The 19,896-nt window shown below is 57.5% G+C and overlaps 6 protein-coding genes across 6 annotated transcripts; 4 read left to right on the top strand and 2 right to left on the bottom strand.

The window, feature by feature from the left end:
- The first annotated feature begins 193 nt into the window (after positions 1–193).
- P884DRAFT_233590 (xylulose kinase-like protein) lies at positions 194–2,360 on the top strand. Its single transcript, XM_069439888.1, has 3 exons — positions 194–457; positions 535–980; positions 1,089–2,360. Exons 1-3 carry the CDS (start codon positions 403–405, stop codon positions 2,319–2,321), a joined length of 1,734 nt encoding a protein of 577 aa, XP_069301416.1. The 5' UTR covers positions 194–402; the 3' UTR covers positions 2,322–2,360.
- Positions 2,361–3,809: 1,449 nt separating this feature from the next.
- Positions 3,810–4,309, bottom strand: P884DRAFT_273773 (uncharacterized protein; the record flags this gene model as incomplete). Its single annotated transcript, XM_069442628.1, has 3 exons — positions 3,810–3,848; positions 4,016–4,107; positions 4,156–4,309. 3 exons carry the CDS (start codon positions 4,307–4,309, stop codon positions 3,810–3,812), a joined length of 285 nt encoding a protein of 94 aa, XP_069301417.1.
- A 1,533-nt stretch (positions 4,310–5,842) lies between these two features.
- On the top strand, positions 5,843–7,533 carry P884DRAFT_288484 (uncharacterized protein). The gene has a single exon (XM_069443955.1). The coding sequence runs from the start codon at positions 5,982–5,984 to the stop codon at positions 7,113–7,115; it is 1,134 nt and encodes a 377-aa protein (XP_069301418.1). The 5' UTR covers positions 5,843–5,981; the 3' UTR covers positions 7,116–7,533.
- P884DRAFT_253028 (uncharacterized protein) lies at positions 7,022–7,533 on the bottom strand. The gene has a single exon (XM_069440763.1). The coding sequence runs from the start codon at positions 7,330–7,332 to the stop codon at positions 7,117–7,119; it is 216 nt and encodes a 71-aa protein (XP_069301419.1). The 5' UTR covers positions 7,333–7,533; the 3' UTR covers positions 7,022–7,116.
- Positions 7,534–8,439: 906 nt separating this feature from the next.
- P884DRAFT_273775 (uncharacterized protein) lies at positions 8,440–10,426 on the top strand (the record flags this gene model as incomplete). The annotated part of the gene is made up of 4 exons (XM_069442629.1): positions 8,440–9,614; positions 9,672–9,802; positions 9,862–10,026; positions 10,083–10,426. 4 exons carry the CDS (start codon positions 8,440–8,442, stop codon positions 10,424–10,426), a joined length of 1,815 nt encoding a protein of 604 aa, XP_069301420.1.
- A 2,551-nt stretch (positions 10,427–12,977) lies between these two features.
- On the top strand, positions 12,978–19,729 carry P884DRAFT_273776 (phosphatidylinositol 4-kinase-like protein; the record flags this gene model as incomplete). Its single annotated transcript, XM_069442630.1, has 12 exons — positions 12,978–13,149; positions 13,256–13,409; positions 13,780–13,919; positions 13,983–14,266; positions 14,327–14,428; positions 14,495–14,858; positions 14,944–15,263; positions 15,840–15,919; positions 16,461–16,647; positions 16,715–19,229; positions 19,396–19,600; positions 19,690–19,729. The coding sequence occupies 12 exons, from the start codon at positions 12,978–12,980 to the stop codon at positions 19,727–19,729; spliced, it is 4,563 nt and encodes a 1,520-aa protein (XP_069301421.1).
- Between the last annotated feature and the right edge of the window lie 167 nt (positions 19,730–19,896).

Consider the following 19,896-nt stretch of genomic DNA (forward strand, 5'->3'; position numbering starts at 1 on the left):
CCTTCTCTGCGAGACGCCAAGTTGGCATTGGTCGAGACCATCAATTCGATATCAGGCTAAATAAATGCCACCGCACGAGGCTGCTCGAGTGTTGAAGCGTGGGGCTGCCTTTGCCCCACCATTAAATTCGTACCTGGATTGATTGATCTTGTTAATGACGAAGGTTGCCCCACGTCCGTTAATAGAGGGGCATTGAGGTCCCCCAGCTTCCCGCATCTTGCGAGGCATCTCTTTCTGAGCTTCCACCAACTATCTCGTTTACATTCGTCCTCTTCTAAAAGTCGTGATCCTGGGTTGTAGAATCACCGACCATCTCGACCTCGCCGGAGTCGCTTTGAAACAGTCAATAAGCACTACAGGAAGCTCGACTCGTCTTCGTCTCGAACCAAGCATATAATCACAATGAGTGACGGACCCCTCTATCTGGGGCTCGACCTTTCGACCCAGCAGCTCAAGGGTGCGGCTCACAAGGACCGACACCGAAACCCTCGAAAGGAGACTGGACACATTGCTGACACTGGCCCTTACCTGCAGCCATCGTTGTCCAGTCCGACCTCACTGTCGTCTCGGACGCGAAAGTCGACTTCGACCAAGACTTTGGAGCCAAGTACAAGATCAAGAAGGGCGTGCTTCTCAACGAAGATGAGGGGGAGGTGTTTGCCCCCGTGGCCATGTGGCTCGAGTCCCTCGACCTGGTCCTGCAGCGCCTACAGGAGAAGAAGACGCCCTTGAACCGGATCCGGGGAATCAGCGGCTCCTGCCAGCAGCACGGCAGCGTCTACTGGAGCCGCCAGGCCGACGCCCTCCTCGGCGGTCTGAAGTCGGACAAGCCGCTGGTGGATCAGCTACAGGATGCCTTCTCGCACCCGTACGCCCCCAACTGGCAGGACCACAGCACGCAGCAGGAGTGTGACCAGTTCGATGCCAGGCTGGGGTCAGCACAGAGGTTGGCTGAGGTTACGGGGAGTGCTGCACATCATGTGAGTTAACACCGACAGAAACCAGTCATGCAAAGAAGGCGAAGGAAAGGGGGAGGGGGGAGAGGGAAGAGCGAGAAACGAGACAGCTGACAAAAACCTCGCGGGCAGCGCTTCACCGGCACTCAAATACTGCGCCTCCGTAAAAAGCTCCCTGACATGTACGCCAACACGTCCCGCATCTCCCTCGTCTCCTCCTTCCTCGCCTCGCTCTTCCTCGGCGCCGTCGCGCCCATGGATATCAGCGACGCCTGCGGCATGAACCTCTGGGACATCGCCGCCAACAACTGGAGCGAGCCGCTCCTCGAACTAACAGCCGGCGCCGATGGCGTGGCCGAGCTGCGCAGCAAGCTGGGCGAGGTCCGCCTGGACGGCGGCGGCAGCATGGGCCGCATCAGCGGCTACTTCACCTCCAAGTACGGCTTCAGCCCCAACTGCGAGGTCGCGCCCTTCACAGGCGACAACCCGGCGACCATCCTGGCGCTCCCGCTCCGGCCCCTGGACGCCATCGTCAGCCTTGGCACCAGCACCACCTTCCTCATGAGCACTCCCGTCTACAAGCCGGACCCGAGCTACCACTTCTTCAACCACCCGACCACGCCCGGCCAGTACATGTTCATGCTCTGCTACAAGAACGGCGGGCTAGCCCGCGAGAAGGTGCGCGACGCCCTACCGAAGCCCGTGCCGGGGGAGGAGGAGGAGGAGGAAGGGAAGGACGCGTGGGCGACCTTCAACAAGCACGCCCTGGCCACCCCGCCGCTCGATGTCAAGTCGCACTCGGACCGCGCTAAGCTGGGCCTGTACTTTTACCTCCCCGAGATCGTCCCCAACATCCGCGCCGGCACATGGCGGTACACGTGCGACGCGCGCGACGGCGGCGATCTGCGGGAGGAGACGGCGCCGTGGCCCGCCGAGACGGACCCGCGCGTCATTGTCGAGTCGCAGGCGCTCTCGATGCGCCTGCGCAGCCAGAAGCTCGTGCACAGCCCGGACGCGCGGCTGCCGGCGCAGCCGCGCCGCATCTACCTCGTCGGCGGCGGCTCCCTGAACCCGGCCATCGCGCGCATCATCGGCGACGTCCTGGGCGGCGCCGACGGCGTGTACAAGCTCGACGTCGGAGGCAACGCCTGCGCTCTTGGCGGCGCCTACAAGGCCGTCTGGGCCTTTGAGCGCGCCGAGGGTGAGACCTTTGACGACCTGATCGGGAAGAGGTGGAAGGAGGAGGGCGCCATCAAGAAGGTCGCTGATGGGTACCAGGAGGGCGTGTTTGAGAAGTACGGAAAGGTGCTGGGGGCGTTTGAACAGATGGAGGAGAGGATCCTAAAGGTGGCGAGGAACCAGTGAAGCGAGACGGGGCAGCAGCAGCAGAAGAAGAAGAAGAAGGAGGAGGAGGAGGAGGAGGAGGAGGAGGAGAAGAGGAGGAGCTGGTGGAAGATAATGGCGAGCACCCGGGAGATGAGATGAACTGCAAGATGCATCTAGACATCTGTAATGCTCAGCAATCCCCGCTCGAACCAAGGAGATCCTCCGAGGGTTGCGAGCCCGTTCCGGAGGGTGGTGCATGACTAATCGAGTGTATGCGTAAGCGTGTCACCGCGTGTGCGACGTCGACCTTGTGTTTGTTGTTCCACATGGGATAAGCAGGCGGGCAGATGGGTGTAGAAACGAGCAGATGCTCGGTGAACCTGCGTTTGCTGTCAAGGGTAAAAAGGGTCCGCCTTGAGTAACACTCGAGACCGCATGGAATTACGGTGAGGGACTAGTTGATGTGAAGGAACAACGTCGTAATGGGACTGCGATACACGGGCAGCCGGATTTCGGAGGCGTATCCGTTAGTCTCGTCGAGCTGCTCCATCGTATTCAGTGCTAAGAAAGGTCCAACTGAGGAAGCGGATTGTCATCACGTATGACACGGTAGAGGCAGTCACGCCGAAATATGAATTTCCGGTACAAACTCTCCAAGACTACCGCGAGGGGCGGCAACGCAGAGGTTGGGGGGCATTCATGCTTGGCCCGTTGCTTCTGGAATTTGTTTCTGGTACCCTCAACGGCCGGCGTACCAGACTGGCGACTAGAACAACCGACGTTAGACAGAGTATCTTATAAAAATTGGATTGCAAACGTCAGTATCGTAGACAGGCGCCTTCAGATTAGATCAAGTTACTTTTGCCATCATCGACAATTGAGCGACGGTGACCCCAGAGCCGGAGCTCGGTTTCGCCGACGCCATGTTCCGGTCTCCAGCCGATTGATATTGCTCACTATGATCATCACAGGCAGGGATATAGGACCAAGAAAAACCAGGGGGCTTGCCTTTAGATGAATACTAGGTGATAGTTTGAAGGTGATTGCTCGAGCGTCACGCGATGCGATGGTGGGTGGCTCTGACACCGACTTGGACCCTCTGAGGGAGTTGGGTTGTAGTTCTGGAACGCAGTGTTACTGCGTTCCAGAACTACAAGGATGCCTTCGTGCTCAAAAAACTCCGTACACAGTCACCAGTTATGTACGGATTACGTTACGGAGTTCTCCGCGACTCGTACAACGCCCCTTTCGCCACTCAGGATCGCAAGCTGTACGGATAGTTAAGTGGGGCGCACGTTTCATCGACTATGCCTAATTGGGTCGTAAACCAACGGCGGATGTGTCTTACGGATATGTATTGTCCATGTAATCCGTACATACATACTGTTACATCCTGGGATATACACTATATGGACTTTCGACAGTAACTCCAGAAGCCCAACAACACGATATAGATGCTTAAAAATCCAAGCAGCCATTTCTGAGCATCGTAGTGTCGAATCCAAACTTAAAGACCCGCTGGCCATACTATCTCCTGTAGAATCTCCTCAACCTCCTTTCGCGGTCCTATGTGGAGGCGTTAGCTAAGCACCCTCTGATATGTCTTCCCTGAGACAGAACTTTGTCGCAGAACTATGACCGTGAGCATCCTCCGCACTTTAAGGGGCCTATCCTTGTATCCTGGCTTGTCGTTCCACGGCTGTCTATCTGGCGGAGCTAGTTGCCGGGCTTACATCAGTGCAAAGGCGTTTCGCGTGGTCACCGAGAGCCACTGGCTCGTAAGAGAAGTGAGGAAGGGGGTGAGTGCAGGCTTGGCTTGCGGCAACTTTGTCGCGGCAAGTGCGAGGTGTGTGAGGTGTACCGGGCTGCTAACTGTCCAGAGCTGTGAGAAGACGCTTCTGGCCTGGACCGCGGAAGCCAGCGTCCGAAATGGGCACCACATGTGTCTCAAAGCACAGAATTTCGGAACAAAGCTGGCGAATACGGTCGGGATTTCTAGTGCTGATATTCAGATCGGTGGCCGTCATAAGTGCAGCTAGATTAAATAACTCTTATTTAGTACTATTCCCACCACTTGGCGGTGGCAACGATAGCAGCACAATGCTTGTTGATGAGTTTCTCGGCCAGGACTTAGCGCTGAGTTATGCGTGGGACGGGCTAAAACGAGCTACCATTGGAGACATTGTTTCTATCGTCCTTGACCTTGGGATCCCTGCTAAGCCAGAACAGGACATCATGCTCAGGTCCATTGTCCCGGTGGTATCCGTGACCAGCTCTCTCGCGATATAACGACAGTTATCGTCCCCGAACAGGGTTGAAGAATGCCAGATTCTGCCGTACACAATTAGAGATGACGAGAACGCAGAACGCGCCGTCTTCTCTGCGGCCTATATGAGATTGTCTTTGCCGGCTGGAAATCGAAATCTGGGAGGGTGTTTATTGCCTGAGCTTTGAGAGATACATGGCGTCTCGTCGAATCGACCCTTGAGTTGATGACCGCTGGTGTCAGTGATGTACGATGACAAAAGATGGGGGCCAATCGTAAATTAGAGTAATGGATCTTTGGAAAAGAGGGACCCGGAGCTTTTGAGGCAGAAGCGCAAGGCAAGGCAGGTGGAAGACAAACTTTCCTTCCACTTGCGCCATCTTTCCGCCATGCAAAGCGGGAAGTAGCTGGGACTGGAAGAACAAGCGCACCTAGATTCAGTTTCCAGAAGTAGCTGAAGGCCGGTAGGTAGGTCGGTAGGTAGGTACTTAGGTAGGCAGGCAATACAATTGTCGGTAATTCGCTGCACTTGCCCCCACAGCCGCTATCCACAGCCGCTATCCAATGGTATTTGAACAAGATCAGAAACCATTATCATCACTTCCGATGAGCTTGATTTGCTGTCACAACAACGAATGAAGCGGAGCTTTTCTTGCGTCTAGCTGCCTGCACTTAGAGCATCGTCCCAGCTTTTGCCTTGTCAGTATGGCTCAAAGACAGCCCACAGCAAAGACGAGGTGCAAACTGGACTTCAGAGGTTCAGGCCTTCAAGACCCGGGTCATCTTGAAAGAAGTAAGCAGAGTTTATGTGTCATAAAAGGGTCTCCGTTTCTGCAAATTTAAGGTTGGGCTGCCGTTGCTCGACATTTATGTACAGCAACAAAGCTGACGAAACCGACGTCAAAAGACGGCAGTGTACGGAGTATTGGGGGCCTTCTTCTATGCTCGATCAAACCAATACCTGTCAATCCATCAATGCTCAACTACGATTTCCTGCATTCCCGGCCAAACATGGCTGCTGATCTCCGTCAGAGTTCCTTATTCACTCTTGTCACCGTTTGTTGTTCCATTCCGTCACGTCTCGAGGCCAAGTGTCGCAGTTCTGCCTGCTTGAATTGGCCCCACATTAATGCCCACAACTGCCCCACAACTTTGCCCCTCCCCAAGCTTGAACTGCCCTGCCGCCTTTTGTGACCCAGCCACAGCATGCGACGAGCTTATTAAACCCGCATAACGACTTGAAACTCCGACCACCCCGCTTCAACCTCGTTATCGTTCAGTGCGAGCGAGACTCTGCGCCCCACCCAAAGGTCAGAATAAGGAAACACCAAGACCAAGGTGGCCTATCATAAACCAGCCTCGGGAGACGGTCTCGCGTTCTCTACACTATAAAGCCTTACTTTGGGTTTTGTCTCCAGTTGGAGCTATACAGCATGTCTGCTGACAACGATACTTATGCGCCAAAGAGTCCCGACCTGTCTTTGTTCTATTCGGGCCCCACACCGCCCGCGGAACCTGCAGAACCCCAGCAGCTTTTATCGCAGCATTCACAGCCAAACTTTTCCTACCTGCAGACTTCCTCCAGGGCTTACTTCCCGGACTCTCGATCGCAGCAATTTCAACCAGAACCCCGACTAGGTCAACAATACCAAAGTCAGCCATTGGCGCAGACGTTCGCTCAAACACCTCATCCAAGCGACTCCGCCGCCAGCCAAGCGCCCCCGGGAGTTGGCGTCGGTGCAGGACACGCATCCATCGCACAACACCAATACTACCCCCCTCGCGCAGCTAGCTATCCCATCGCCGGGTACTCACAACCCGGCAGCAATTACACGGCAACACAGGTCCCACCGCCGCAACAGCAGGCGCCGTTCTACCAACCTCCGTATCGCGGTAGTCTCCAGTATCAACCCCCGCAACAACCTCACCAAGCACCACACGGAGTCGCCGCCCCCCAAGCCCAGGCGCGCCAACTTAACGATTACCGCGAATCCGCCTCGGCACAGGACCACCCCTCCTCCGGCAAAGCTGACGCGATGCCGCCGAGGAGAGCAGCCGCGGCAGTAACCGCCCAGACCGCGTCCGATGCCCGGGGGGACGGATCCTCGAGCCCGTCGGCAGCTCCGGCGCCAGCAGCAACCTCCTCACCTTTCGAGTCGATCACGGTCAAGACAAAATTCCCGACGGCACGCATCAAGCGGATCATGCAGGCGGACGAGGAGGTTGGCAAGGTCGCCCAGCAGACGCCCATCGCGGTGGGCAAGGCGCTGGAGTTGTTTATGGTGGCCCTGGTGACCAAGAGCGCCGAGGTAGCGAGGCAGCGCAACTCGAAGCGGGTGTCGGCGCAGATGCTGAAGCAGGTCGTGGAGGGGGACGATCAGTGGGACTTCTTGCGAGATATCGTTGGGAAGGTGGAAGGGGAGGAGAAGGGAGGCAAGGGAGGCAGCCAGAGTCAGGGTGGGAGGGTGAAGGCGGAGAATAGCGAGACCGATGATGAGATGGGCGGCGGTGATGCGGCTGCCGGAACGAAGAAGAAGAGGGGCGGCGGAAGGAAGAAGAAGGTTTAATTCAAGAGAAAAAGGACTCTGGGGGAGAAGTTGGGAGACAAGGAGAAGCTGGTGTTTCTTCTCCGATGGGCATGGTCGGTGGTGGAGCTTGGGTGACTTGAGAGTTTGGAATGGATGGTAAGGCAAATTGTCTTTGACGAACTGGGGGCACGGGCGTTGGGATACGGCAACTTGCGGGCATGATACAAAGCGATGTTTTTATACGATGTTTTGGCATGCGGCAATTAGTGACACTCGGCGGCGCGCTGGGCCTCCCCACTTGGAGTTTATTTCATTCTTATGGACCATCGCGCCGAGGGCCGACTGGATGGGTTTTAAAATTGTCCAGGAAAGTTAATGTTTTGTTGGATGTACCAACTTTGAGGGTTGCTTTGCCAACCATGGCGTGCTATCTAGCGGTGGGCAAACCCAAACGGGGTTAATCTTTCCCTGCTTGATAAGGCTTGGGGCTGTTTGGTGTACTGCTCAGCTGAGGTGTCTCGGAACATGCAACTTTATCGGCATGCCGCGGGATACACAATTATCGGCCTGCCCAGGTCGGAATCAGCCGTTTTGACTGGCCGGGCGCCTCCGTATGTATGTATGTATGCACAACGCCAGGCTGGCGTTCATTTTTTTGGGCAGCAACTCGAACCGGGCAGTTTAAATAGCGCTGCCGGTTCAATTCAGCGCGCTTCTGTCGGGAACGCCGACGGATCTTCCGGGTTGCGTTGTTCTTAGTTAGCCTTGTACTTGTCATCACGGCGAAGGATAGCAGGGAGCTGAGAGATGCGATGATGCCCGGGGTGATTGATGTGCGTTACGCTCCCGTCTCGATGCCCGAAATCGCGGTAATTCCTGGGCGTGGGTCGACGAGGCAGTCAGAAGGTGGGCGGTTTTACACCATCTACTATTATCGGAGGAAGTTGGAAGGTGAACAAGGGAGGTGGAGGAAATGGAAAGGAGGGGGTGATTGATGGATGCACGCCGCCTCAAGCCCCCCGGGCACCTACACTACGGGGTACGCAGTAACTGACAGAAGCCCCAAGCCTGCTGGCAGAGCACGGAGCAGGCACTAACCTGACCCAGCCAGCTAGCGTTGTTTTGCCAGCGGTTGTCTCCACTTAGCTGCGCACCAATGCCTCCCTCCTTTGCCGAGCCCTGCTCTGGCTCTTTTAATCCCCGTTCGGCGTCCTAGCAACCCTGCGTACATACCTTAGATACGTGCCCAGGCCGAACGGCACGGAGAGATACACATGCGACGTGTCCGACAGACCCCTCTTCATGCCAGCGCGACACCGTCATGGCCGGTTGACCTGATGGGGCTTGCGCGGCGCCGTCCATAATGCCAACCCGGGGTCGTTCCCCGGCTCCCAGCCTTCCGCCTGTCAGCGACGAGGCTACCGTTCCTCTCTCTGAGCTTTTCAAACGCGGTTTCGACCCGGCCAGTTTTGATTCAACTCCTCAACTCGCCGATGGAAGCATCCTTGTGGCCCCAGACGGCACCCGCTACCGCATCGAGAGGATTTCAGACCCGGCCCCCGCCGGGAGTCGCGTGCCCGCCTCGATACCGGTTCCTCCTCCTCCTCATCCTCCTCCCGCTGCCGCTCCCGCCCAACCCGCCGGTTTCTACACGCTAAGTGTTACGGGCTCAGGCTCTCCCGCTTCTATCCCGCCGCCGCCGTTCCACGTGCAGGATCCTCCCGAAACAGCCCCTAGCTGGGGAAGGTCTCCCTCCAATGCCAGCTCGTACTCCCGCTCCTCCGGCGCATACTCGACTCAATCCGCATATGCCGGGACTGCGATTTCCGGGTCCAGCCCGACGCATGAAGTTGCGGGAATGATGGCGCAGCTCAGCATTGACAACTACTTTAGCGCAGCACCGCTCTACACAGAGTCCGATGGCGGGGTCCAGGCAGCCGAAACTCTCACCGATCCCGATGTGGCTCGGAGGTTACCGACGAGCCCCGCGAGCCTGCATAGTCTGTCGACCTCCCCAAGGATGTCCAGTACCCGTCATGAACAACCATCGCCTCACGAGGAATCGTCTTCCGGTGCGCACAACTACCCCAGCCCTGGTGCCGCCCCGCAATACTGGACCAAGGTCAACTACGCGAGTTATACGACACAGACGAATGCCCATCTTCAATCCCAGAGACAGAGGGCAACGGCCACGACGGGCCTTCCGTCGTTATTGGATCACGCCACGCCCGTGACACCGCCACAGCAAGCTTCCGACCCAATTTCCGCTCATTCGACCCCTCTCCCGGCCTCGCCTGATAAGGAAGTTCGGAATGGTCAAGGAATTTGGAACGAGTGCTCCTGCCGCCCGCTCTACGTTCCCGTGTCGGCGTCGCCGTCCTCCCTCCCGCCGCAATTGACTTACGTGAATCCATCCTCCGCCGAATACGACACGGTGACCCCTGTGGTCGTGTATCATCAAGCCCACACAACAATAAGCGACGGGGCAAGTACGGGACGAGATAACGTTCTTCCAGGGGAGATTTTACTGTTTGACGGGTAAAGCCATCCCTCGGGACCGGATGTTGATTGAGAAGCACTGACGTATTCGCGCAGTCCCGTGAAAAGCGCCCAGACCCTCACCTCGCCGGCCTTCCGGGACGGGGTTCTGAAGGTGTTTCGAAATACACTCACCAACGATCTCCGGTTCTACTGCAAGGTTGATCGAGAGTCGGAGACCTACTGGAGTATGTCCTCCTCCCGACACCGTTCCCCCCTGCCGCGCCCAGACTGACATGTGGCGTAGTGAAAGCGAACAACGCGCAACTCGTCCCAGCCTACGCATACGATCAGCGACTACCCTACGTCGTCTACATCCGCGATAAGGAAAGCGACAAGGGCAGTGGGTACATGCAGGCTTCACAGGGAAACTGCAGACCGAGCGGCATCTATCAGTTCTCGAGTTTGAAAGGTAACAGCAGCCCATAGCCTTGACGCAAGCGGACCGGATTTCTGACCGACCAGTAGACCTGTTCGACTTCCAGGAGACGCTCACAGGCGAAAAGGTGGTGCTAGACATTGGCAGTGTACGCATGGTGACGCTCAGCAAAGCGAACAGCCGGTCGAGCACCCAATATTCTAGTGCGCGGCTACAGATTTGGCATGAGGTAGAAGGACGGAGGACCGCCCAGTCCGATGTGGCGTCGTTCGTCACAGCCGGCACGACGCTGTCGGGGCCGCTGCGGGAACGGCTCGTGGCGAGCTCTTCAAGGTTAATGTTGTATCTGGGACGTACGGGGGAATACGTCACCTGTTTCAGTACGTTTCGGTTCACAGAACAGACCACGAATCAGCCACTAACGCGGAGATAGTCACGGATGACCTCGAGATCAAAGTGGAGGGCCAAACCTCGGTCAAATTGAAGCCCAGAAAAGGGCCAACGCCGTTTTCAAGGAAGGGATCGCGGTGGCCATCAGTCAAAGGTGGGATATTTTTTTTTCCCGATGAACTTTATTTGTTGGCTCTTTCCCAAAAAGAGAGTGTTGTCACTGACAGGCAGCAGCTCACCTGGAACCGAAGCAAGGTCCCGAGTCAGCAGGGCTTGATATTCACGGCAGAGTCGTCGAGGTCGATATCGGGTCAGAGTATGACTCGTATAAGACGTTTGAAATAGAGTTTGAAAACTCGCCGAGTCAGTATTCAACGGCCGTACAACGTTCATGTCTTGAAATGCTGACCTGTTATGGACAGGCCAAGATAATTTCCTGCGAAAATGGGACGAAGTTATTAGGGAGCGAAGGCATCAGCGCCAACGACTCAACAAAATCCAGGAGGAAATGGACGCGGCAGTGTTTTCGCCGCAAGTGGCTTTGCGTCTGAAGTAGTGCATGACTGAAGATGTTGCTGCCCGGGACGGCAGACGAAGGATTTTTACCCAAATACCACAGCATAATATATACCTATGTATATCGGCTTCGGTGTATGTATATATGCATACACACGTTGACAGGCGAGCGCAACACCGGGGAACAAAAAAAATTCATGAACGTATTTTTTATGCATCTCTCGGTGGCATTGATATGTACATGTACATAACCTGAGGGCAGCCTGGACATACCGCAAGATTGCAGGTAAGCGGTGATACTCCGTGGTTTACAGGACGAGAAGAAGAAGAGAGTATTCCGGTGGCAATCGCCGCAATGCCCCCGATTAAACTACACTACTCCGTACTAGTACTAACTAATTGGAAAGGGGCTGCAGGTTGCCCTGCGTGACGCAAATCCTCGTTTGACAAGGCTGCTGAGCCCATGGAGTGTTGAAAAGTGAGCGCGATTGAGGCGCAGTGCACCTCCCGTAGTTGCCGGCGTTTTCCCCCCTTATCCGTCCTGACTCTCGGGACGCGTCGTACGGCGCAAGTCCTTGGGTAACCGATTCGATTCAAGTGCTGGGAAACGGAAACGGAGGCACGCGAGCATCAACCAAAGCTAGGAAGGTTCTTGGCGTGATGTCCCATGGGCTCCACTTTTCCACCTAGTGTAGTTAAGACCCTGACCGGGGTTCGAAGCCACGAGGCAGCATGCATTCGCCTTTCCCGTCGTTGAACTCGAGGGCGAATTGTCCCGAAAGACCCTAGTTGTCGTGGTATAATCCGTAGTAACTCTGGTGTTAAGTGTATGTAGTACACGCGGAGTAGGAGGGTAAAAGAGTTGGATAGGGGTGTAACGTACGTGGATCTTTCCATGAAGGGGGAAAGTCGGAGATATAAGCTTTGAGGAGTCGGCGCAGCCCGACGACAGGTGCCCCCCACACGATGTTGGCTCTCGGCGACATGAACAGTGACACCCTGTCGGACGGCTTGATGACCCGACCCACCCGCTGTCGTCCCATCGACTCCATCGCTTCCAATGTCTTACACTATCCGACCGCAATCTGGGGTTGCCCCACCCTCCTATCCGACCCCCCCCGTTCTCTCCCGCTTATCGACTCGGTTCTAACAAATCACCTTCTCCCATCCTGCAAGACCCTCTGACCAGTGGGGGTAAGCCTGCAAAAAGGCCCACACATGCCCTCGCATGTGCCTTCCCTGGGGCCCCCCGCTTGTTGGGCTCTGGCTCGGCCGCTCATTGGACAGATGGGTTCGCTTCAGCCTCCAGCTCTGGAATCTTCAATGTTCCATTGGACACCATCGCCTGTGGACTAGTTAGCATGGCCCTCCTTTCGTGGGCAACCCTGGTACAGGGTAACTAACTAGTGTGTAGTGTAATCCGTACGCTAGTGTACTTGTGCGCTAGTGTAGCGTAGAATGTCCCGCCCCAAGATTCGATTTTGGGTTTCCTTCCAGCCGTGAGATGAGGCTCTGCTGCGGAGTGCCGCCCGTGGGTTTTGGACGGGTTTCTCTCTAAACCGCCCGTTATACTCCACCCCGGCTTTATGATGGTTGTTTTCGCTTTTGGTTCTTTCGACGAACAAGTACAAGGCTGAAGCTCTTCTCGGCTGTGTTTTCGTATCCTGTTTATTCGACTTTCTCCCTCCACCCCCCCCCCGGGCGGCCCGGGGCGCGGTCCGCTTCTCGACTCTGCGCGTCAACCACACAGCCTTGCTTCTCCCCAGGCCTAGGACAGTGGCCTTTTGTCCAGGCCGTCTCGGTCCCCCGTTTTAGCGCCGGTGAATGGCGCCGGTGGCATTTGTTGGGCGGCTGACCACGGCGAGAGGTTCAATTAACACACGGAGACGTACGAATCGCAGGGCTCCATAGCGCCGAACCACACAACCCCCCTTTTCTCCCTCTCCCCCGTCCGGCAACCCTGCTGTAGATGACAGCGTATCCGCTTTAGGGAAGAGGGTGCTCTCCTGACGAGGTGGTCCCGGAGAGGAATTAGCCGCAGAGGGAAGTTGGGAGCAGAGGTGTCTGGCCGGATCGACATGCAGGAACCAGAAATCTTTGAGCAGCCGGTGGTCAGCAAAGATCCCGAAGCACACCCCGTCGGTGACGACCACGGAACGTATGGAGGGACTGTCTACAGCCACGGAGTAGGGACAACGAATGCCGCGGATGATGATGCGAGTGACTACCGCGACTTTGTGTATCCCGAAGGTTGGTGTCTTGTTTCCTTTCCCACCCTTCCCCCTCTCTGTCTCTCTTGTATCGACGTGTGAGGTGTGGTGAGACAGGCTTCCTGACGCGGAACACGCTTTTACAGACAGGAAGCTTGGGACATGGTCGACCGCGTTTCTGATCATCAACCGTGTGGTCGGGGCCGGGATATTTTCGACCCCGTCACGCATCATATTCTGCCTCGATAGTGTCGGCGCGGCGCTGCTCTTTTGGGTCCTGGGTGGGGTGATGACGTTCTGGTCAGTCTTTCCGACTCGATGAGTTATATCGCTGCGAGGCGTTTGGGCTAACTTGTTACAGTGGGTATGAGCCACCGGGGGCGGAGGGGGGTTATTCGAATTTTTTTTTTCCCTGTTGCGCTGACGTTGAGCCAGGCTTTTCGTCTACCTCGAGTATGGCACCGCTCTGCCGCGATCAGGTGGCGAGAAAGTCTATGTGAGCTCGACCCGTTCTATCCATAGTTCCTCTATTCGAGAGGTTGCTGACGGGCCCTGTTCGTGCATAGTTGGAACGTGTGTACCGGAGGCCCAAGTACCTGGCCACATGCGTTTTCGCAGGTGAGAGTGCCAACGAAAAAGTGCCGGGAGCGCACACGATCACTTACCCCAGGGTAGTCCAGTTTGTCCTCTTTGCCATCTCCACGGGAAACTGCATCAGTTTCAGCAGCTACCTTTTGCGCGCTGCCACGGAGAAACCACCCGAAGACGGGAGTTGGCTGAACAGGGGAATTGCCGTCGCCACTATTACTGGTGAGCCCTGCCCCTCTCCCGAATTCGGCCCAGGCCGCCAGGCACGCTGACCAAGCACTCCAGTGGTCTGCCTTATCCACGCGTTTGCCCCACGCTGGGGCATCTGGCTCAGCAATGGCTTTGGCGCCTTCAAGCTCGTCATGCTCAGCCTGCTTGTCTGCACGGGTTTCGCCGCTCTCGCGGGAAGAACGGTAGCCCCGCGACCCGACAACTTTTCAAGTTTCCGTGGAGCGGGTTCTTCGAGAAGGCCCGACGAAGGCTTTGACGCTGGCGGGGCGGCTGGGGGCTACTCGATTGCTCTGCTACAGGTGCTCTACTCGTATAGCGGCTGGGAGAATGCTAATTATGTAGGTCCAATGCCTGGCTTGGGTGGGCGTGCGTGCCGGCAATGCTGACAAGGGTCGCAGGTCCTTACCGAAGTCAGAAGCGCACCCAGGACTCTGAAGAGAGCAGCGCCCATATCCGTCTCGGTCGTTACCGCGCTGTACCTCCTGGCTAACATTTCCTACGTAAGAGGCCGAACCCACACCGCAGCTTGCTTCCTTGGGAGGGCTCGGCCCTGCTAACGGCTTCAGTTTGCCGCAATGAGCAAGGAGGAAATTGGGAACGCCGGCGTCACCGTAGCGGCCCAGTTCTTCGAGAATGTGTGGGGCAGGAGTGCCTTCGTGGTCAGAGTGATGCCTCTTTTCATCGGCCTGTCCGCTCTCGGAAACGCATTTGCGCAGTCTTTTGCTATGCCCCGAGTCAAGCAGGAGCTCTCCAAGGAGGGTATCCTACCGTGGTCTCGCTTCTGGGCCAGCGACTGGCCATTTAACGCACCAACCGGAGCAATATTCTTGCATTGGATTTTCAGCACCATCTTCATCCTCGGGTCCAATACGCCGGACGTCTACGTCTTCGTCACCAACATCTTCATCTATTCTGGTAACTACATCAAATGTATGTCACATGTCTTGGCTCTCCGTCCCATCGCTCTCCCCACCGTTTCTCTGACATTGAGTTTTTATTTTTTTTTCTCCCCTAGTATTCCTCGCCTTGGGGCTCGTCTATCTCAGCTTTGCCCCCTCCGAGAGGTGGGCCGAGCAGCGCACAAACTTCCGCAGCTCGCCGCTGCTGACGATATTCTGGATCGTGGCGCTCCTGTTCGTCCAGGCGGCGCCCTTCATCGAGAACGACTTTCTCCAGAACGTGCCGTACTACGTGTTCCCCACGCTTGGCACCAGCCTGCTAGTCATCGGCACGGTGTACTGGCTCGTGTGGGCAAAGGTGCTGCCGGCCTTTGGGTACCAGATCCAGCATGAGATTGTGCAGATGCCGGACGGCAGCGAGAGGGTCAAATACAAGGTGAGTTCCCGCTACGAAACCATCAGGTCCTATTCTCGTATGTGGCTTTAAAGACACGCTGTCTGGCTGACACTGCGGTGCAGAGGGTCAAACCCAAGAAGCGGAAGAAGCGAAAGCAGGGGCAGTGGACTCGACAACGGAGACGGTCTGTTTGGTAATAAGGTTAATATTTGGTACTTGATACACGGGAATGGAGTTGGGGTTATCGCGTTTAAGTGATCCATCCATTAGAAAAATTCGAACGGCATGTTTGATACGAAGTCCGGAGCGAGAAAATTAATCAAGCAGAACAACGCAGCAACCGCCGCTGAAAGACCCCGACGGCTTCTCAATTTTCAAACTCTTTGTTGTCCGGATGCGTAGTCACATAACAATCACCCGAAAGAAAGCCATCCTACGATCTACGCTTAGTTGGGTCCCGGGTCGGGGGATTGGCCCGGAGTATGGAACTCAAATAACGAACGTATAGGTAGTTAAACCACTTGAGGAATTGCCGCCTCACTCCGCTGCATAGTTAACTGCCATCATTGACGACAGGTGGGGGCAGGGGTTCCATTTGAGGGTTCAGAGAGGCAGCCGAGCGCCGGCAGGTGGGGCACATGGACGAACGAGGAGCGGAACGCTCCGGCGAATTGGCCAAATGGAGCTCTGGCTCAGTTGTCCTCAAACGGGAGGTCCAAAAGCTTCAACCATCACTGCCAGCAACACTCTCGTGTCCTTTCTTTGGACCCGATACATTAGGAGGAGGATTTGCAGGGTCGGACGACGAACAGCCGAGGCAGTCAGCCATGCTGCAGCAGTTACGCGCACCTGGATCCGCCCACGCTACCGTCGACGCCGAGCGCTCGTGAACAGGGCGAGGAGGACATGAGCATGCTTCTGCCCTCCCCACCCCACTACCACGACCACGACCACGACCACCACCACCACCACCACCACCACCACCACCGCCATCACCACCACGACCACCGCCGCCGCCGTCCGATCTCTTGCTCTTCCACCCCAGTCTAGCCGCTCCCTCCTTGACGCCGTCGCAACCAATGTCTTGGGACTTGCTGAAGCGGTTCCTCGAGAGCGATGTCTTCAACCAGAACCCCTTCCTCTCGGTGTCGTATCTCTCGTGCGTGTCCTCGAATGCCCGAGGGAGGCCATCCAGTTCCCGCTTGGCGCATCGCGTTGCTGACCTCTCGCTTGCAGTCGCTACGCCGACCACATAGGCATCCACTATGTCCTCTGCAACAAGCTTCGGCAGTTCCCTTACGAGGACATCGAGTTCTTCCTCCCACAGCTATGCCACCTCATCATAAGCGTCGACAACGAGTCGATGGCTCTGGAGGAGTTCCTGCTGGACCTGTGCGAGGAGTCGGTTACCGCTGCGCTGCTGGTTCGCCGTACCCCGTCTTTTGTCTCTCGCACCGCCGGTCGGTGATTGCTAACGACCGGCTTCGCAGACCTTCTGGCTGTTCCAGACGTACCTCCACGATCTCGCGGCGAATCCCCAGACCGAGGCTTTCAAGACTTGTCGCCGGGTGTATAACAAGGTGCAACACATCGTCTTCGGTCTTTCCGAGCACGCGCGCAACGAGAGGATCACCGAGAACGCCCTGCCGGTGACGGTTCTCGGGAGCTTCGTCCTCGCGAGCGTCGCGTGCCCTTTCCTGCCGCAGTGGGCTGGACCGTTGGCCATCGCCCAGGCCCGGAAACCGCGCCCCCTTGAGGAGACGATATCGGAACCCGTCATCGTGGCAAACAAGAATGCGCCGGCGCGCGCACATACCGTCACCGCCGGGAGCACTCGCTCAAGGCGCGCAAAGGAGGGGCGCAGCGTGAGCGCCCAGGAGGTCAAGACGCAGACCAGTCCACGCAGGGCGTCGGGCAAGGCCAAGCCGGCGACAAAGGCGTCTCGGCCGCCATCGAGGTCGAAATCGAAACCGACCGAGTCGGCATCGCAGGAACAGGAGGACGAGGAGCAGCTGTCCAGCCGCCTCGAGGACCTCTCCCTGGAAGCCCGCCTCAGCTCGGCCTCGTTGCCCCTTCCGGATTCCCGGCCCCGTCTGGTAACGAGACCGACGACGCCGTTGTCGGCCGGCTTACGTCCCTCCGAGCCCATGTCATCGCCGAAGCGGCACTCGCACCACGTCCGGACGCTCCTGAGCCAGTCCGAATTGACACGTGAGCAAAAGACGCGGCTGCTCCGGCAAAACTACTTCCGCTGTCAGACCGCCTTTCTATCCGCGCTCGAGGACATCTCGAACCGTCTCGTTGTGGTCCCGAAACCCGCGCGGCTTAGCGCCCTCCGCGCCGAACTAGCTCTCATCGCCCGAGACCTCCCGGCAGAGGTGGATATTCCCGTCATCTGCCCTCCCGACCTGGTGGATGGCTCCCCATCCAAGAGCCGCCACCACAGAATCGTACGGCTCAACCCGGCCGAGGCCACGGTCCTAAACAGTGCCGAAAAGGTCCCATACCTACTGATGGTCGAGATACTACGCGACGACCTCACGTTCGACCCCGACACCCCGGACAACCAGAGGCTGCTCGCGACGCTGCTGTCCGAACAAGGGACGCGGAAGCGAGTCTTCGATCTGTCGGACTCGCCACGCGTACCGCCCGCTTCTCGAGCACCACCAGAGCCGGTCATCGATAGCGTCTTTGAGCCGGCGTCTGGCGACCTCGGGAACTCGCCCTTGCTCAAGCCTTCGGATGACGATGATGAGCTGTTGGGGTCGGCGCCGACTCAGTCCAGCACGTCGCTCCGTCTTGGCGGCACGGCCGGGGCGGCCGCTCTGGACAAGGCAGCTCCGCGCAGCTCGGGCGGCTCATCCGAGTCGCTCAGCCCGTCCTTCGGCAGGAGGAGGCTGACGGTCAACAAGCCGCGGAACAACTCGGTCGATCAGCCCGACTTCTCGGCGCTCGCGGTACACATGCGCACGGCTTCGCAGATGCTCGCGCAACTGGACGCCACGAGCGGGAAGCGACCTAAGCAAGAGGTGGCGGCGATCAGGGCGCGCATCATCGCGAGCATGCAGAGCCTGGAAGAGCAAAGTTTTGATCTGGATGACGGGCACGGGCCGACATTCGACACGATCATGGCGCGCGCTCAGGCGGAGGCGGCGGCGGCGGCGGCGGCGGCGGCGGCGGCTAGGGGGAGAGGCGAGACCAACGGAACCGAGGGCGGCGACGACGCGACAACAACCGTCGAGCCGAATCTCAATGCCAACGCCGGCATCGACAGGATGGAGAACGACATCAAGACGGGCGGGCTGCAGCGGAAGGGGGACCGCGACGACCCCAGCGCGGCCGTGTTCGGCGAGGCCTGGGAGGCGAAGAAGGAGCGGATCCGCAAGTCGTCGCCCTACGGGTGGATGAAGAACTGGGACCTGGTCAGCGTCATCGTCAAGACGGGGTCCGACCTCCGCCAGGAAGCGTTCGCGTGCCAGCTGATCCGCGTCTGCCACAAGATCTGGAAGGACGCGGGCGTGCCCGTCTGGGTCAAGCTCATGCGCATCTTGGTCACGGGCGAGTCGTCGGGCTTGATCGAGACCATTGCCAACGGCGTGTCGCTGCACTCGATCAAGCGCAGCCTGACGCTGGCCTCGATCGAGTCCGGCCAGAACCCGCGCCGCCGCATCGCCACGCTCAAGGACCACTTCATCAAGGCGTTTGGCCTCCCCGAGGGCGAGGCCTACCGCGCCGGCGTCGACGCGTTCAAGCGCTCGCTCGCCGCCTACAGCGTCATCTCGTACGTCCTGCAGCTCAAGGACCGCCACAACGGGAACGTGCTCATCGACAACGAAGGGCACATCATCCACATCGACTTTGGCTTCATGCTGTCCAACTCGCCCGGGTCGGTCGGGTTCGAGGCGGCGCCGTTCAAGCTGACGTACGAGTATGTCGAAGTGCTGGGCGGCGTCGGGTCGCCCGACTTTGAGGACTACAAGAAGCTCTGCAAGCAGGGGTTCCAGGGTACGTTTGAGTTCTATTTCCTTCCTTCTCCGAACAATTATCCATCTTCCCACTCCCCACTCCCCACTCCCCTTCTCCCTTTTCCCCCTCCCTTCCATTGCTACGCCGAAGAATGGGTCATGATGGGTGGGGCTAAGGGATGCTGACTGGCGATAAACCGGAGCAGCCCTGCGGCGATCGGCAGACAACATCATCGACCTGGTGGCCATGATGGGGCGCGACTCCAAGATGCCGTGCTTCGGCGCCGGTGTCGCGCAGGTCACGGCGGCGCTGAGGCAGCGGTTCCAACTGCAGCTGAGCGCCGACGAGGCGGAGCAGTTTGTCGAGACCGATCTTATTGCCAAGTCACTTGGCAGTTATTACACACGACTGTAAGTTCCATGTGCCTTTTCTTCCCCGTTGGTCTCGGCTTACTTATCTCCGTCCTACCGTGCGGACCGATGCTGATGATAATGCGTAGTTATGATACCTTCCAGTATAGGACTCAGGGAATCTACTAGACGGGACGTGGGGCGAAACAAACAAGTCATGCGCACGGCTTGGACGATTGCGGGCAGCTGTGTTTGCCTCGACGTTGTTGAAGGCGTGGAAACTAATCAGGGGTTTATATATACCACACATCCATTCATTGGCCTATCTGCTATAGGAGGCAGGTTGTCTGGAATGG

The sequence above is a fragment of the Thermothelomyces heterothallicus genome, assembly GCF_042370625.1.
Source record: "Thermothelomyces heterothallicus CBS 202.75 unplaced genomic scaffold P884_scaffold_1, whole genome shotgun sequence".
In the NCBI taxonomy this organism is placed as follows: domain Eukaryota; kingdom Fungi; phylum Ascomycota; class Sordariomycetes; order Sordariales; family Chaetomiaceae; genus Thermothelomyces; species Thermothelomyces heterothallicus.

Bases quoted from the DNA above. Each gene is read 5' to 3' on its own strand.
- P884DRAFT_233590 (XM_069439888.1), top strand. From the start codon at position 403: ATGAGTGACGGACCCCTCTATCTGGGGCTCGACCTTTCGACCCAGCAG. The intron at 458-534 runs GTGCGGCTCACA...CCTTACCTGCAG, and splicing joins TTCGACCCAGCAGCTCAAGG to CCATCGTTGTCCAGTCCGAC. The intron at 981-1,088 runs GTGAGTTAACAC...CCTCGCGGGCAG, and splicing joins CGGGGAGTGCTGCACATCAT to CGCTTCACCGGCACTCAAAT.
- P884DRAFT_288484 (XM_069443955.1), top strand. From the start codon at position 5,982: ATGTCTGCTGACAACGATACTTATGCGCCAAAGAGTCCCGACCTGTCT.
- P884DRAFT_253028 (XM_069440763.1), bottom strand. From the start codon at position 7,332: ATGCCAAAACATCGTATAAAAACATCGCTTTGTATCATGCCCGCAAGT.